Source organism: Melanerpes formicivorus, unplaced genomic scaffold, assembly GCF_026170545.1.
Source record: "Melanerpes formicivorus ecotype bairdi unplaced genomic scaffold, bMelFor1.0.p_v2 SCAF_20, whole genome shotgun sequence".
Classification (NCBI taxonomy): Eukaryota; Metazoa; Chordata; class Aves; order Piciformes; family Picidae; genus Melanerpes; species Melanerpes formicivorus.
Genome location: NW_027142372.1, coordinates 12,981,927 through 12,997,736, shown reverse-complemented (window position 1 = coordinate 12,997,736; position 15,810 = coordinate 12,981,927). Strand labels below are relative to the sequence as shown.

At 39.2% G+C, this 15,810-nt stretch overlaps 1 protein-coding gene across 2 annotated transcripts in view; it reads left to right on the top strand.

Moving 5' to 3' along the window:
- Positions 1-15,810, top strand: part of CDH13 (cadherin 13) — a 517,521-nt gene that overhangs the window by 477,659 nt on the left and 24,052 nt on the right. For both annotated transcript variants that reach the window (XM_068150857.1, XM_068150856.1), the window contains exon 11: positions 4,275-4,417. In XM_068150857.1, coding sequence (XP_068006958.1) covers positions 4,275-4,417 — 143 coding nt within the window. The remainder of the gene's footprint in view (positions 1-4,274; positions 4,418-15,810) is intronic.

Below are 15,810 nucleotides of genomic sequence, written 5' to 3'. Positions count from 1 at the left end.
CAATCAGTACATCCCTCTAAAGTCGAAAGCAGAGAGTTATACTTTGCATTCTGTGTTTCTATCTTTTTATAGTACTTTTCTTAATGAGTCTATTCTAAAGTGTTTGCTAGCAGAGCCTGCAAAAAAAAATTATGAACAATCATTTTCACTGTACTGCAATATACTCTTACAATAAGTAAAAAATGTGGTGGGAAAGACAAAGCACTACTTTTTACGATATCCTATGCCAAATCACAGGTTATACAATTCAGGGTTGGTTTTTTTTATTTGCACAGCCAACAGTGCTTTGTAGAGCAATCAGGGAAGATAATACAATCTATTTTGAATTCTCATTACTTTACAATGTTGAATCTTCTTAAATTGTTTCAGGGTTAATTGAGAATTTGCAGTTTCACAATAGACAGGGAATTGTTTAGGCTGCCCTTGTTTCATATTTTCGTGCCTACCTTTGTTGCAAAGCTATAAAAACAACAATAAAAAAAAAAAAAGAAACAAAGGAGTGAAATAAAATAATGATCTGCATTGTTACTATTCTAGTAACTCATTTTTATGGGAGATAAAGCTCAGGTATTGATTAATGTTTAAATGGTTATTAAATGGAAGAAGATGTTGGGTTGATGGAATATCTCCCCATGCACAAGCATTTGTCTTTGATTCTTTTTCACATACTCCCCAAAGGATAATTTCTGATCCTGGAGAAGCCAGTGATGAAACTCAGAGTGACTTTTGTGGGGCTATGAATAAGCCAAATCTTTTCAACACTTAGGTCTCTCTTTCTCACAAATTCCAAAAGGCTCTGGTTCCAAGTTGCTCCTTTCTTTTAACATAATAATAGCTCATAAAAATGAGGACATTTTTGTGGCTGTATACATTGAAGTTTTGATCCTGAAACTGGCTGCCTGAACACCAGTATGTTCCTAGTTTCCATGGAAAACTCATTGTGGTTCAGCAGCCCCAAGGAGGCTGTGTTTGTCAAGCCTGAAGCAGTCTTGGTAAAGAACAGCAGTCATGTGGACAGCATTGTCTGTTCGCACCTCTGAAACCAGCCATGCTCATCTTCTGCAGGATAATAGCACTTCCTCTCCAGGTACACCAGAGAAACACTGAGGCAACTGATGATTGATTGATTTTTAGTGAGAGGTATTTCTCTGATGAATTAAGAGAATGCTTTTTGCTAAAAGCAATTTTGCTTTTCAAAGACAAAAATCAGTATTTTTTTCTTGGACTATCATTCCTTTGAAATAAGAGCACTCCATGGATCTCTGAAGTATAATGTCAATCTATACTGCACTTTCTTTAAATGGACCTGTGAGCCACGTGGTAAATTCATAAAGGTTCTGGAGCCCTGTGTTTTCTAAGGCATAGAATAGAATAGAATAAACCAGGTTGGAAGAGACCTTCAAGATCATCGCGTCCAACCTATCACCCAACACCGCCTAATCAACTAACCCATGTAACCAAGCACCCTGTCAAATCTCCTCCTGAACACCTCCAGTGAGGGCGACTCCACCACCTCCCCAGGCAGCCCATTCCAATGGGCAATCACTCTCTCCGTGTAAAACTTCCTCCTGACCTCCAGCCTGAACTTCCCCTGGCATAGCCTGAGACTGTGTCCTCTTGTTCTGGTGCTGGCTGCCTGGGAGAAGAGACCAACCTCTGCCTGTTTACAACCCCCCTTCAGGTAGTTGTAGAGAGCAATAAGGTCACCCCTGAGTCTCCTCCTCTCCAGGCTAAGCAGCCCCAGCTCCCTCAGTCTCTCCTCATAGGGCTTGTGTTCCAAGCCCCTCACTAACTTTGTTGCCCTTCTCTGGACTTGTTCCAGCAAGTCAACAGGTTGTGATAAGGGATGAGGAAAAGGCAGAGATACTTAACACCTTCTTTGCCTCAATTTTTACTAGCAGGACAGAATGTCTTCCAGACAGCTGGCCTCCAGAGCTGGCAGAAGGAGCCAGGGAGCAGCATAGTTTTCCACTGTTCCAAAATGTGGTAGTTGGTGATCTGCTCAGCCGCCTGGATCCCCACAAGTCCATGGGACCAGATGGGATCCATCCTAGGGTGCTGAGGGAGCTGTCAGAGGAGCTGGCCAAGCCGCATAAATTCAAGTCATGCTCTGCCTCCAGCTAATCCAGTTATAACGGTCACCTAATCTGTGGGCTGGCAAAAGATGTCTGTTTTTGACCTGTAGTCCTCTGGCCTGAGTCCCTGTGTGTGCACTACCTCACTTATGCATGTGGAAACCAATGTTTCCTTTTTTAACAAATGAGTTTTCTTCCAGCTGAACAAATTGATGGCTGTGGCCAAAATTTATTATTCAAAGGCTGTTATAAGTTCTAGTTTTCTAATATTTTTTAACTTATATGGGACAAAAAAAAAAAAAAAAAAAAAAGCCTTTGGTTAATGACACATTCCCATGTCATTATTCCAAAAGCTGGAGGGGAGGTTCCTGGGATGAGAGACAGAAGAAATCCATTCTTCAGTTCGTTCTTCAGCCTTTCACAGTGCCATCTGATGGCAGAATTTGAGCTTGGGCCATACACTAAGTCTCTTGGTTTGTGTTCATCCAATGGTCAGACCTACTGCTCAAATACAGCAAAATTTGCTGCATGAATTATGAATTATGCTTATGGCCATTTCCAACCTCTGACAGCTTGGAGCTGAGGACCTGCCTCAGCTTTTCAAAGATCCCAGCAGAAGTCCAAAGTTTTCAAACTCTGCTTCGTCAAAATAACTGGAGAGTGAAAAAGCACAAGTTACATGGGACCAAGAGGTCTGAAGGGAAGTCTGGGGTCAGAGGCAGCTGGAGAGGACAGCTGTGTGTTGTCCCCTCATTGTTAGTGATGATAATGGACTATGCTTAACAGTCTGCTAGAAGGATCGAGCAACTAATCACAATTTGTTTCTTCACTTTCCGGAGGGCACAAGTGACCAAAGTAAGCCTCCCAAAGTACATTCAATGAGACTGTTTCTTTGCTGAGCTGCAACTTATTCTTTCTTCTTCTAGCAGCTGCCATTTGATTTCATTTTACTTACTTTTCCACCTCACTGCCAACTTGTTGTTTTGGATTATTCCCTCAGGAAATGGTTGCACTGATAAACTATTGTTGGCAGTGTTATCACATAGGACGCTCTTCAGGTGAATGCCACTGTGAGATATTGACTACTCATTGAACAATAACAGGTTTCACATTAATTACTTATAATTTAAAATGTCTATAGCAGACTGTATGGCTGTTTATGACCTATAACAATTAACTATTACAGGTTATTACACTAACTATTGATTATATGATTGGGACTTCGGTTTAAAATATTAACACATTTCACTGGAGAGAGAATTGGTGCCAGTAAATTCAGCTCTGTTGTTACATTGCTTAATATATTTAACTGAGTATAGATATAGTCCCTAATTCATGAACATCCTTATTTCTATTGCTTCAGCCAAGTAGAGAAGTTCTTAGGGCAAAAACTCCACAATCTGTCTAAATATTTCTAGTATCAGGGTCTAAATATTTGTGCCAATTAATGCAAAGAAAGCACAACAGTGAGTTCTGTATTGAGGAATCTTGACAGCGTTTGCAAATCCTGATTTAGACAGCATGTATGTGGTTGGATTGTTCCAAGATTCTGAGCATCCATTTGAAATCATCAGAAGCAGGAAACTAGAGATCACAGACTGCAGAACAAATGTGTGCACACGGGGTCTGCACGTAATTAGCTCCTGTTGGACCTAATGAATCCATAGCTAACTCTTGTTGCTATCAAGTTCCACAATTGATTAAGTTTCCCAAAATAGCTAATTGTAAGGGGGGAAAAAATTAAAATCTTCAAAAAATAAGTTAAAAAAAATAGAGCTCCTAGGCTGAATTGAATTGTGAGTCTGGAAAAGGGAGGACTATGAGATGATTCCCAAAGTCTGTAAATATCAATATTAATGCAGAGGTCCATCAGAAGTGTTTGGGTACTTTGGCAGCATAACACAGCAGTAAGAAACATCCTACATAGTGCTTCAGAAACTGATTTCTTACTCAACCTTGGGACATATGCATCAAAAGAAACAGTCTCAGACCTCTCTGCAACTCAGATAAGCCTAACAATAATGAACTGTTTCAAAGGGAAGGCACAAGGTTTGAACTGTTGGGTTGGGGTTTTTTTAAGTGCTAAGAAATCCATCCCATGAAAGCCAGTGAGAGCAAAGACTCTTTTTTCTTTTATTGTACCAATGCATTAGTTTGTCTAGATATGTGATTCATTAACCACTTGTTATTTTTGTTTAGGTATTCAGTTTACAAGGATCCAGCAAGTTGGCTGGAAATTAACCCTGCCAACGGTACCATTAGCACCACTGCAATCCTGGATCGGGAATCCCCTCATGTTCAGAATAACATATACACTGCTCTCTTCCTGGCAATAGACAGTGGTGAGTAACTATTGTGGATCATATTCATTGAAGTATATGAGTATTTCCTCCTTGACTTTTTTGGTTTGTTTGGTTTTGTTCAGAGAGGTGCACATGTAAATTGAAACATACACTTCAGTGCTTTGCTGGATGGCCACCTAAAGATATTAGAGACTATTGTAACAAAAGGAAAGCAAAGGAATTTACTTAAAACTTCAGACTTGGAACAGCTTTGATTTAAGATTATGTCTCATACATTTATTACTATGCTGACATCTTGATGCTAGATGCAAATAATCTATGCACGTTCTTGGGAAGTAATAAATCATCTTTATCAGAGCTAATTTCTTCATAATACTTGAGCGGTTAGCAAGCCTAAGGCACCTAAGTACCAATAACAACTCATCCCTGGTATGCTGAATTCTATTCTAGTCAATACAATGACAGTGATAATAAAAACACAAGAAAAAACTCTCATTAAACTGTAATAATTTTTATATATTGTGTGGATTAAAGTTCCTTCTGTCAAATATAAGCACAATTAAACCATCTAGTGAAAATTCAGTGAGTGACTCTGGAGCAGTAAAAGAGAAACTCCTGAACGTTCCAAATCTTCACAGCTAAAAGCACAAAATAAATAAAAGATTTGTCTGCAATGTAGCAGCTAATAAGCTGAAGCTTTTTTACAGCTGCAGCTGGTTTAGCCTTAGTGATTAATATTAAAATGTTCTTTTTGGGGAGAGTTAATTGTACATTTTTGTAACCACATGACTCAGGGAATATTTGCAGGGGCTGACAGGAAACATAAAATACCACCGTAAGCATAAAAAAACATAATCTGCTGAGATGCTGATTTGCTTCTGTCTTCACAGACATTCTTTAACTAGGACATTTCCATGTGAAAATGTAGCACTACCTTATTTCTCTTTTATTTGATATTGGAGTTTTTAAATGCATCTTAACAGCTGGTACGTTGGGTCATAGTATCAGTCAGGGTTGGAAGGGACCACAAGGATCATCTAGTTCCAACCCCCCTGCCATGGGCAGGGACACCCCACACTAGATCAGGCTGGCCAGAGCCTCATCCAGCCTACTCTTAAACACCTCCAGGGACGGGGCCTCAACCACTTCATTTCTTTTTACAATGAAAAGTAGAAATTCAGGACAATATTATTGTGAGATTATCAAAAGGACAAAGTTGAAGAAGTTTTATAGGTGGAGACAAATATCCTCAAAGAGAATAGATAAATATTTCTAGGTGTGGGAACCAGTCTGAACGAAAGTAAATTTTTGGTATACTTTCATGTCATGCCTAGGGCAGTAAGACACATTGCTCATTCATTCTAGTTGAGATCTTCAATGCTAAGTGACCCCTCCTAACTGCCAGAACTCTTTCTCTTCTGGAAATACAAGAGAAGGGAAAGGTGTCTGTGCACTAGACAGCAGAGCCAGAGAAGATATTTATGTGCATTAGAAAAGGAATCCTGTTTGGTCGAGGTATTGAATGTGCATCTGATTCAAGCAGCTGTTAGAGTGTTTATTTGTAATTCTGCATCACTTAGCACAGAACCTTATCTGCTGCACCATTATTGACTACCTTGATTGAAGTCATCAGAAACCACGTGTGTGCATTTAATACTGTCATCCCAAGGTGCTAATAATGAACATTCAGGAGTATTATTCTGCTTCACCGTACACAGCTCTAGCCACACATGGAAGTGGCAATAAGTTGCAAAACTTACATAGCTGGTATTAACCTTGTGGTGTCTATTGATGCTGGATTCACTACCAAACAGCTTCCAGAACACATCAGAGGCAGGTTGGTAATGGAAAACTATCTGCTGGTCTGTGCAAATATGGGAATTTGCGGGAGTTGAGGGGAGAAGGAAACTCATAGAATCACAAAGTTGTTTCAGCTGGAAACGATCAACCAACCATTGACCCAATACCACCATGTCCCAGAGTGCCACATCTACACTTTTGTGTTTTTTTTTTTTGAAGCTCAACCAAGGGCAGATGCTTGCCTCTGGTCACACCTGGCTAGTGCTGGGGCCTGCTGGGGAGCATGGCTTTACTTTGGCAGGCCTGTGATGGTCAGGTAATCTTCAGCTCACACACAGACCACCTGCAGTGTGGCTGCCTCTGTTTGCAGAGGGAGCAATGCTGCCTGTACACAGGTGATGCCAAGCTGGTCTCAGTCTAGACTCTATGGCTAAGGCAGTGAAGAAAGCTTTATAATTGATTTTAGTGGGCAGGTTTGAGGGTCTGCCTTGTTCCCTGCAGTGATGGTTGGGATCGCTAATATCCATGGAAGGCGTTTCCCATCTTATTGCCAGGCCACTGATAATACCAACTGGTAAAGCTGTGAAACCTGCTTCATTTTTCTAGCCATCACAGCTAATGTCCATCTTGAAAGGGGATATTACAGTAGATGACAAGCCAAATTGTTGTAGAATAACAGGAAATGAATGCAGAATTTTCAGGACTTTAAAAGAAGGTTATGTTAACTTCAAAAGGGGGGAAAAAAAATCAGATTGAACAGAAGTGTATAGGCATTCTCTTTAAAACAGCATTGTCCACAAACTGCAAATCACTTTCTTCAGGTTACTAAGTGTAGCCTGTCTAATATTACTGATTATGGGGTAGGATTTTATGTGAGAGGGCAGCCAAAGGCAGGATTAAGAATTGCCAGATGAGATAGGGTGGTAAATTGAAAATTCAAAAGCTTTTCCAATAGAGCAAGTCATTTCCCTGGGCTAACAGACTTGGGGCAAAAAAGGGAGGAGAGGGAAAAAAGCCATACTTAATCAGAGAGACTCCTTTCAAATGCATTCACTGTAGGTCTTTATTTCCTTTGGCCTGTCACTTCATCTCTAAGTCACAGCTCAGATGTGTTAGCACATGCACTGAGGCAGTCTGAGGTGCCATAGACTTTACTTAACTGGGGAATATAGAAGAGCTCAGGTACAGTCCACAGCCCAGTACAGCAGTGTGAATTGGTACCCAGCACAGTTCCAAGAAGACAAGAGAACCTCAGTCCAGGCCCAGCACCACACTGGTGTTTGCAAGACTTCCTGGACAAGTCAGCTGTGTCACAGGTCTGCACACTTGTGTGGCCACAGCAACACCTAATCTGTCTTCTCCCATGTTCTGACAACACTAGCAGAAGCTCGAGCAGCATTAACATTGTTAACTGTCAGTAAAAGGGACTGCAAACATGAAGCTTAATGTGGAAGGGTGTCTGGGAGCTGTGTGCTACTTGTTAACAGCATTTGTAATAAGGCAAGGTTCTAAAGTCTCATAAAACCTTGGACTTTGTTACAGGACCTTAGAGACACACTAAACCAGTAAATAAACAGATTATTTTCTAATAGATTTCTTAGCACATAGAGTTGGTGTAATTACAGATAAGATGCTGTTGTCCCATCTTAGTCCATGATCACTCTTTTAAAGTGACCTTACATTCATGTGCTGCTCTTGGAAGAGTGGAGAGAGCTGGAAACAAAACTCAGTGATACGTTTGATGCCAACAGAGAATGTCTCACTGGTTTCAACAGACACTGGCATCTTGTTAGTATTATTCAGTGCAGGCAAGGAGTGCCAGGGTATTTTTATTTGCAAAATGTTGAGGATTTCTATAGAAGTAAACCCAGGAGCTTCATGCTTAATAGTTCCTTATATCAATACACCTCATATTTATTCACACAACTCTTTTTTACCATTAGGACAGTAACCCTGAACAGGCCAGAGAAAATGGAGTCACACTACCGCAGGAAATATTTTAGCTGTTGATAAGATTGGTTTTGAACTTCATGACATTGTTTTTCAGCACTACCAAATTAAGTGCAGAGAAAGGTAGTTATTTCTGATCTAAACAGTTCCTGTGTCTTCCCAAACATAATTGAAGCAATGTGTAAGAACAAATGTGATGGACGCTATTAACTTTATAGATATGAAGTGCTGACCTTTTATTGGGAGAAATTTCACTTTTAAAAAGGACTTTTTAGAATGAATATTCTAATCTCTGTACCTCTGATTTCAGTAAAGGTCAAGGTAATGTCGTTAGAATTAGAAAACTTTTTAATAAAGACTTGTGTGGACATAGTCTGGTCTATTAAGGAAGAAATTAAACACTGGTAGGAAATATCATGAAGCAGAGTTAACACATTAAGGTGTCATGAACTGTGTTTAATCTGAGAATGAGCTGATAATGAGACAGGTTTATGCAAACCTGGAAAAACATCAATTCATAGAGGTGCCAATAATAGTGACCATTTTATTTCTGAATTTAGCATTCCAATCTCTAAAATCTCTAATCTCTAAATGCAGCATTGCAAGCATACAGTACCATTATTTGTGGCATATCTGAAAAGCACACATGTTAAATACAGTCAAGAAACCATCTGAGCTTGAGCAATCTGATGGAACAGACCTTCCAAATCTGCATGACCCTGTGTCTTCCTCCAGATTCTGTTCTACACTGGAGCATTTGGGTTGACTATCATAAAGCAGAATACCTGTGTGTGATTTTTTTGTAAGGTCAGTCATACTAAAAACCCTCCAGCAGAGGTCTTTTCTCCTCTGTGTTTGAAGAGTTTGAGTCACAATTTAGAAATAGTAAGCAAGAAAGAAAAACATTAACATTTTAGTGGTGAAGCCAACACTGTCTCAAAAATGTGTGAAAGCTAAAAATGGTTTCTCCCTTCCCATGAACAATGAAGTATAACCAGTATTGTATTAGTTATGTAATGGTCACTCATGCCATTGTGGAGGGGCATGATACCCTAGTTCATGTCCCCAATGTGTAGCTTTTTCTCTGTTTGGAAGAAAAATTTTAGTTAGCTTTCTTTGCCTGATACATGGAAAAAATCATCTGTGCTGTTCAAGTGTGTCCGCTACTGGTGACAAGTGATGAAACAATAATAGTCAGTCTTGCTGATTTGGTTAAATGAAGTTATCAACTTCCCTTTCCTCATGCCACCCTGGTGGAGAACCACCCACACAAAGCCAGCTAGCAACATTCTCTGGCTGAGCAGGCACTCTTGTCTAGCATGGGTGTGCTACCTTCCTACCCTGCTATTCTCAGTACCAGGGAACTACTGAGTCAGAAATCTGGAATATAAGTACTTCTACTGCATTAAACAGAGGAGTGGCATCTCTTCCAGATGTTAAAGATACTCAGAGATGGAGTTAAGGGTTCAAAATTTTAACTGGCATAGCTTTAAATGCACTAAATAACAGTAAGCACTGTTCCTTACAGCAGTACTGAGGGTGGGAAAACAACTGCTTTCTTTTCTGAAAGGAATTTGCCTCCTACATGACATCACCATCCCCAGCATTTGACAATATAAGCATTTTATGGCAGCTTTCCACAGTCAGAGGCAGGATGTCCACCAGGAAGGCTGAGCAGCAGGAAACGAGCTTCAGGAGCAGTGACCTCTATTTAATGGACTACATGTATTTGGGCAAGGTAAAGGTTAAGAGATATGGAGGACTATAAAAAGGCTGATTCCAGATTGGAGTGATTTAAGTGTTTGCCTTGAATTACTGCCTTGGCCAGTTTGCAGGGGAAGAAGAAGGAAAAAAAAAAAGAAAAGGGGGAGGAAAAAAAGGAAAAAAATCCAACAAACCAAACTTGGCTGTTGCTTCTCTGCCTGGCCAGTTGTGAGTCTAAATTAATTAGGTGAGTGGCACCATTTCAATTTCTCTGGGGCACATGCAAAGTGAAATGAGGGAGGAGAGAGTCAGGGTCTAGTTTTCACTTTCTCCCTTGTTTCCAAGGACCATCTGAACTACACCCAGGCAATTCTGAATCTCATTTATTGTGCGAGTCTTGATACTCCTAATCGTTAGAAAGGAAAATAATTGTTCTGTAGTATCCTTAATGAACAGTAACAAGCATCTAGAAGAACTGGAGTAACAAAGAGATGTGTAACAGTTTGCAACTGGAACTTTTCCTTACATGTATCTAACCTGTCTTCCTGCTTCATGATGCACATAATTAAATTACCACAGATTGATTTCCCCCCCCCAAAACATGCTATTTTGGAAGAAATCAGGCAATTAGTTGCCATGGCAACCCAATTAATCCAGTTTTATTCCCCTTATCTTAATTGCTGTATTAATTGAGAAGAGAAAATAAATTGGATACTCATCTTTTTTTTTTTTTTATGGCCATTTTAAATTTTGGTAAAATATGAATTGCACACAAAATATTGTTTTAATTTGTCATCACAGACTCATGATTAGAAAAAGAAATTAGAATGCTGAAAACAGTATTTAAGACGGATGGCATATGTCAGCAGCAATTTGATATGCTGAAAGAGCTGTGCTCTTTTGAAATGTAATTACTCAAAAATAGGATCTGCATATATTATCTGAGTGGATGAATGAGGGATTGTAACTTTTAGAGACTGACTATTTATTTCATGCATTTTGAAAACTATCTGTATGCCAACTGCGCAGGAAACTTCAACTCCTGGGAAATCTGGGGCCTCTTTCAGACAAAATGTCAGCATCTGGCATCTATGAGACCGGTTTTCAAACCTGTCTGATTCTGAGCAGCACGCCCAAATCTTGGTATCTTCCCGCTCTAGCGCTTCTGCTTTGGTTGAACCATTAGTAGACTTCAGCTTGAACACAACACGTAACGGACTGTGCCTGTCTGAATGGGATTTGTGCCTGTGGGCAGGGTACCTGCTGCCAAATCACCTAGTGTGCACACATTTTCTGATTAGAAAAACAGCATATGGAGAGAGGGGGGAAAAAAAAAACACAACATGAGGGAGGAGACAGAAATGTGTGTTTAGATTTTCATAGCAGTATCATTAGAGGGAATGAAGCATTACTTCTCTCGGTCTGTTTGTGAAGTCTAGTGATTTAAAAAGAGAACACATTGCTTAGCCTAACCACGTACTGCACAGTTCAGCTCCCTCCAAGAACACATTGCTTAGCCTAACCACGTACTGCACAGTTCAGCTCCCTCCAAACAATTTGAGAACTTCTAGAATGCTTCTCTTTCTTTACTCTTTGCCTTTCTTGCATACCCACCTTCAGGCAAATACGAAGCTGAAAATGGAGACATTGGTGACAAATCCATATTCAAGGATAGACCCTAGACAGCACCCTATTGCATCATCAGTTACATGGGAGTGAGTAAAATGAGGGAAATTGGAATTGCAATGGTGCCTATATAAACTGACCTTCATACAACTATGATTCAAATGTGGGTTATAGAAATTTTATCCATGGTGGTTCAGGGGAACAGTAGTTTAGTCAGAAACTAGCAAATCCACATTCACAAAGGCACAGATATTGAAGAAAAATTGTTCTTACTCCAATTGGTCACTCATTTTGTACCAGTCTAACTTTGTTAGCCAGCTAAAAGTGTAGAAATGGGGGTGAAAAAGTTGGAATTGAGGATTCTGGGTTATGTAAGTGATAGTGCAAGTGAATTAAACACTGCTGCTAACTGGTAAAGTATAAATATTCCAGTAAAATGCGGAATAAACGAATTTCCATTCCATCAGCTCGAGAGGAACTCTCTACAGCAATGGATACCCTATTGCTTCATCTTGGAATTAAATAGCCTTGTAATTTCTGCATCATGGCATAGATAATATGTATTCATTTGATGGTGCTGGGAGCTTAATTTCATAGGAAGAAATGAGTAGGGAAGTCTTTTTGCCATAGATATTGAGTGTGTGGAAAGGGACAATTCATACTCTGTTCTTCCTAAAATTGTTGCGGCTTCCAGCAGTACTGTGGCTTAGAACTGTGTGGCAGATGGGTTCTTTAGAATGGTTCATTTTTCTTTTCTGGGAATTTGATAACTGCTGCCAGAATCCGAGGCCTCTGATGTTCTTTAAAAGAACCCAAAATGTATAACAGTTCAAATTCCTTTTTGTCATGTTTGTTTCTAATTAGACTTTATGTGGAGGCATTTGCATAAATGCTCCTTCACTGTAATGACCAAGATCCAAACCATTAGAGCTCTAAATAGAGAAGATTTCCTGTGTTCAGCTTTTGATGCCGTTAAGTGAACATTCTAGATAGAGGTGAAATCAGGCCGTCTTAATGTCCCTCAGTTGTAATGCTTTTTGATTTGTGCTCGGTATTTTTCTCATTAGTTGATTATTGATGTTTTGTTCCTTAGCTGTGCCACTGAACAAATTCTATTATTTACAAGGAAACTGATTTTTCATCTGACTTATTCAAAGCCTGTTTTCACATAGTATGTAGAAATCTGTTTTCTTGTGTTTGATAAGCCATGTTCTCCCTTGTGCAATTTGTTCTATTCTAGATCAAGTGAAGTTTGGTGTCAAACTCTGGAGGGAAAAAATAAATGTTTTCCCTTATAGTTTACTTTTTTTTCTTGAGGATCTCCTTGTTGGCTTTCACAAATTAAATTTATTTACCTGTACAAATGCTGTTATTATAGTAAAACAAAACAAAAGTCCCTCCACACCCTCAGTTATTCCAAAGAATGATTTTAAAATGCCATAACTCAGAAAACATGAGGTAGGATGGACAACATCAGTTTAACTCAGATTCTGGGTGCTCAATTGACCAAAGAATAGGATTTTATGTTTTAAGAAGCAACGTTTAAGCAATTGCTTTACTTGATTATGGTGTCTTTTAAAGAACTTTTCCACTGCTTTAAGGAAGATTCATCTTCATTTTGAAGATCGAAATTTACTGTAATCTTAAATGTCCAATTCTCTTAATTTTCTAACTTCTGAATATGTGTTCTGAATGCCAGGAAAATGTAATCAGGGTCATTTAGGCTAATCTGGAGATTTGCTGCAAATGGGAAAGTGCAAGCTGGAAGAAAAGGTTTAAATCTTCATTATTTCTCTCTGAGATGCATTTAAACAACTCTTTCATCTTGAAAATGTCCTACCAGTTTAGAACGGTGTTTCTGACCAGCTTCTGTAAGTATGCACTGACAATTTAGTGTAGATGGATGGTGCCTCTTTACTATCCTTATGCTCAGTGGTACTCCTAGAACAGAATAGAGTCTCTAAACATAACTATTGAGAGTCCAGCAATGAAGCACCTAAATTGTTTCTCCCACTGTTGCTGTTGTAGATGGAGCTCAGTTAGTGGAGAAAAACACTACTGAATGTGAAAATAGAAGGCTGACATGGCCCAGACACCAGTGAAGCCAGTGCTGTGTTCCCCATGGCTCCTTTAGTGTTATATATGAACAAAATACTCCATGAAAATCACACCTTGAGTTAAAGCATATAAAAACAACTTCCATACTAACAGCCTGAGGCTACATAGCTATTAGCATCTGCATTGACTATTTCAAAGCTCCTGTAGATATGCCTGCAGAAGATAAGGTGAGACATTAAGACAAGGCTGTGGGCTCACTCATGCAATTTAGATCCTTCTATCTTTCATGATGCTAAGACAGGAAGACGAGATAGAAGCGCAGATGTGTTTGCATTGTGTGAAGAAGTAGGATGCTATGTAGACAACGCTCAGTCATACTATGAGTTTGTCTCTGGATACTCCTAAAACTTAATTTCTCAGTTTTCACTGCCTTTTTAGGAGTGTTAGGTTTCTTATTGTGTGAGAGACATCAGAAAATCTCACCTGCTGTGTGACAATTCCTAACTCTGGCTTTGCTGTTACTTCAAATAAAGGAAAGCTGTTGGTATTTCACTGTGGACTGTTAGGAATGTCTTAATTCATTTTCAAAGGAGCCCAGATAATGTCTTTAATTTCATGGAGCACAGCTCAACCCTATTAGAAATTTGTACATAGCAGCATCACGTTTTTGTAGGAAAAACTAGAAAGTGGAACATGAAATGGCTCTTCATGTCCACACTAATGTTATGCTCAGATTAAATGCATCATCAGCCTTTCAACCATATGATTACTTGTTAGACATGCCATTTTATGCAAATCTTGATACTTAAGAGAAATGTCATCTTAGTCCACGGCCATCATTGTGCATAATTGGTATCTTTCAAGAAACTACTCAAAGGAGACTACCAAGCAGATAGTTAGTTAGATGTCTGAATGCCATCAATGTTCCTACGGGAACTTTTCAGACCAACACTGAATGCCAGTTTTCAAATTGCCTGGCTGTGTATTCCTACAGAGGGCTTATAATTTAAGATTTTCACAATTCTAATATGAATCTGCATAGCTTTTCATTAAAATTCAAGAATACAAGCTACCTGTTTCTATAATGTTTCTTTGAAACTCTTTCTTTTAACTAAGGGAAGCAATATGGTCATTTACACTGATAGCACTAAAATCCAATTTAACACCTACATCATCTTCTGGTAATAGTCCCTTGCATTACAGATTCTAGTTCACAGACAATAGACCCCATCATATTCTATGGCACTCCCTAACTCATAAAAGATAACCACTTTTGTTAGTCTGCTTTTCACCTGTTGCAGCTTACAACAGCAGTAGCTGTAGCCTAACTGAAGGCTGCCATTAGAAGCTTTGTATGCAGTCTAATGGCTTGTATGCCAAGGTATGAAGCCATTACCTGTCTTGATGCCATTCAGATAAGTCTGTTATACCTTTCCAATTGCAGCAAGTTCTAAGATGAATCTATTTGGTGGCTTGTTTGGTTTGTTGGTTGTGGGGTTTTTTTGTTTGTTTGTTTTAAGAGTTGCTGATCAAACTTCCAATCCCATAGACATTAACTAACTTGAAAGACCTTACTTGCATTTTGGTCTTGTTGAAGATTTGTTTGTAAAGGGTCTCAGTCTTAGCCTAGATTATTAAACTCAGGATTCAATACTGTCAAGTCTGCACTTTCTTTCTATATGGAATCAGCCATCCATCAATCTGTTTTAGTAGCTTTTACACATGTCAGTAATGCTCTGTCATCCATGTGTTAGTCATAGCATGTTCACAGCTGTGCCACTTGTGAGAGTCTTAGCAGGAATTGAAATTAGCCATACCCCAAATGTGTCCAAAGGTTTAAAGTGCTGAGCCTCAGGAGGAATGGCCAGTTCAGTTCAGTGACAAAAATTAGAGTGGAGCTCTTTTGAAAAGCTGTCCCAAGGGCTGCTGGACATAGCCCTCAATGTCTTGGCTTGTGCATTAATTCAGCTTTCAGCTGCAAGGTTTCACAATACAAATTCAGAGAAGTCTTATTTCAGAATTAAAACACGCTACAGAAATCTTGCATTTCAAAGCCAAAGCTGCCTGGAGATTGTGGGAATTCTGAATTATTTCAAGCACATAATAGTGTCAAATCTATGAAAGTCACGTATCCCCAATGGACGTGTTGCGACCATTTTTCCTTCATTCGTTTTGTTGGTGGTGTTTTTATGACATGCATGTTAACAAGCTTCAATTTATGACCTTGACATTTGCTTATCTTTCTTTTGGAGGTTTTCATAAATCACCAGAAGGTTTTGTTTAAATCATTATAA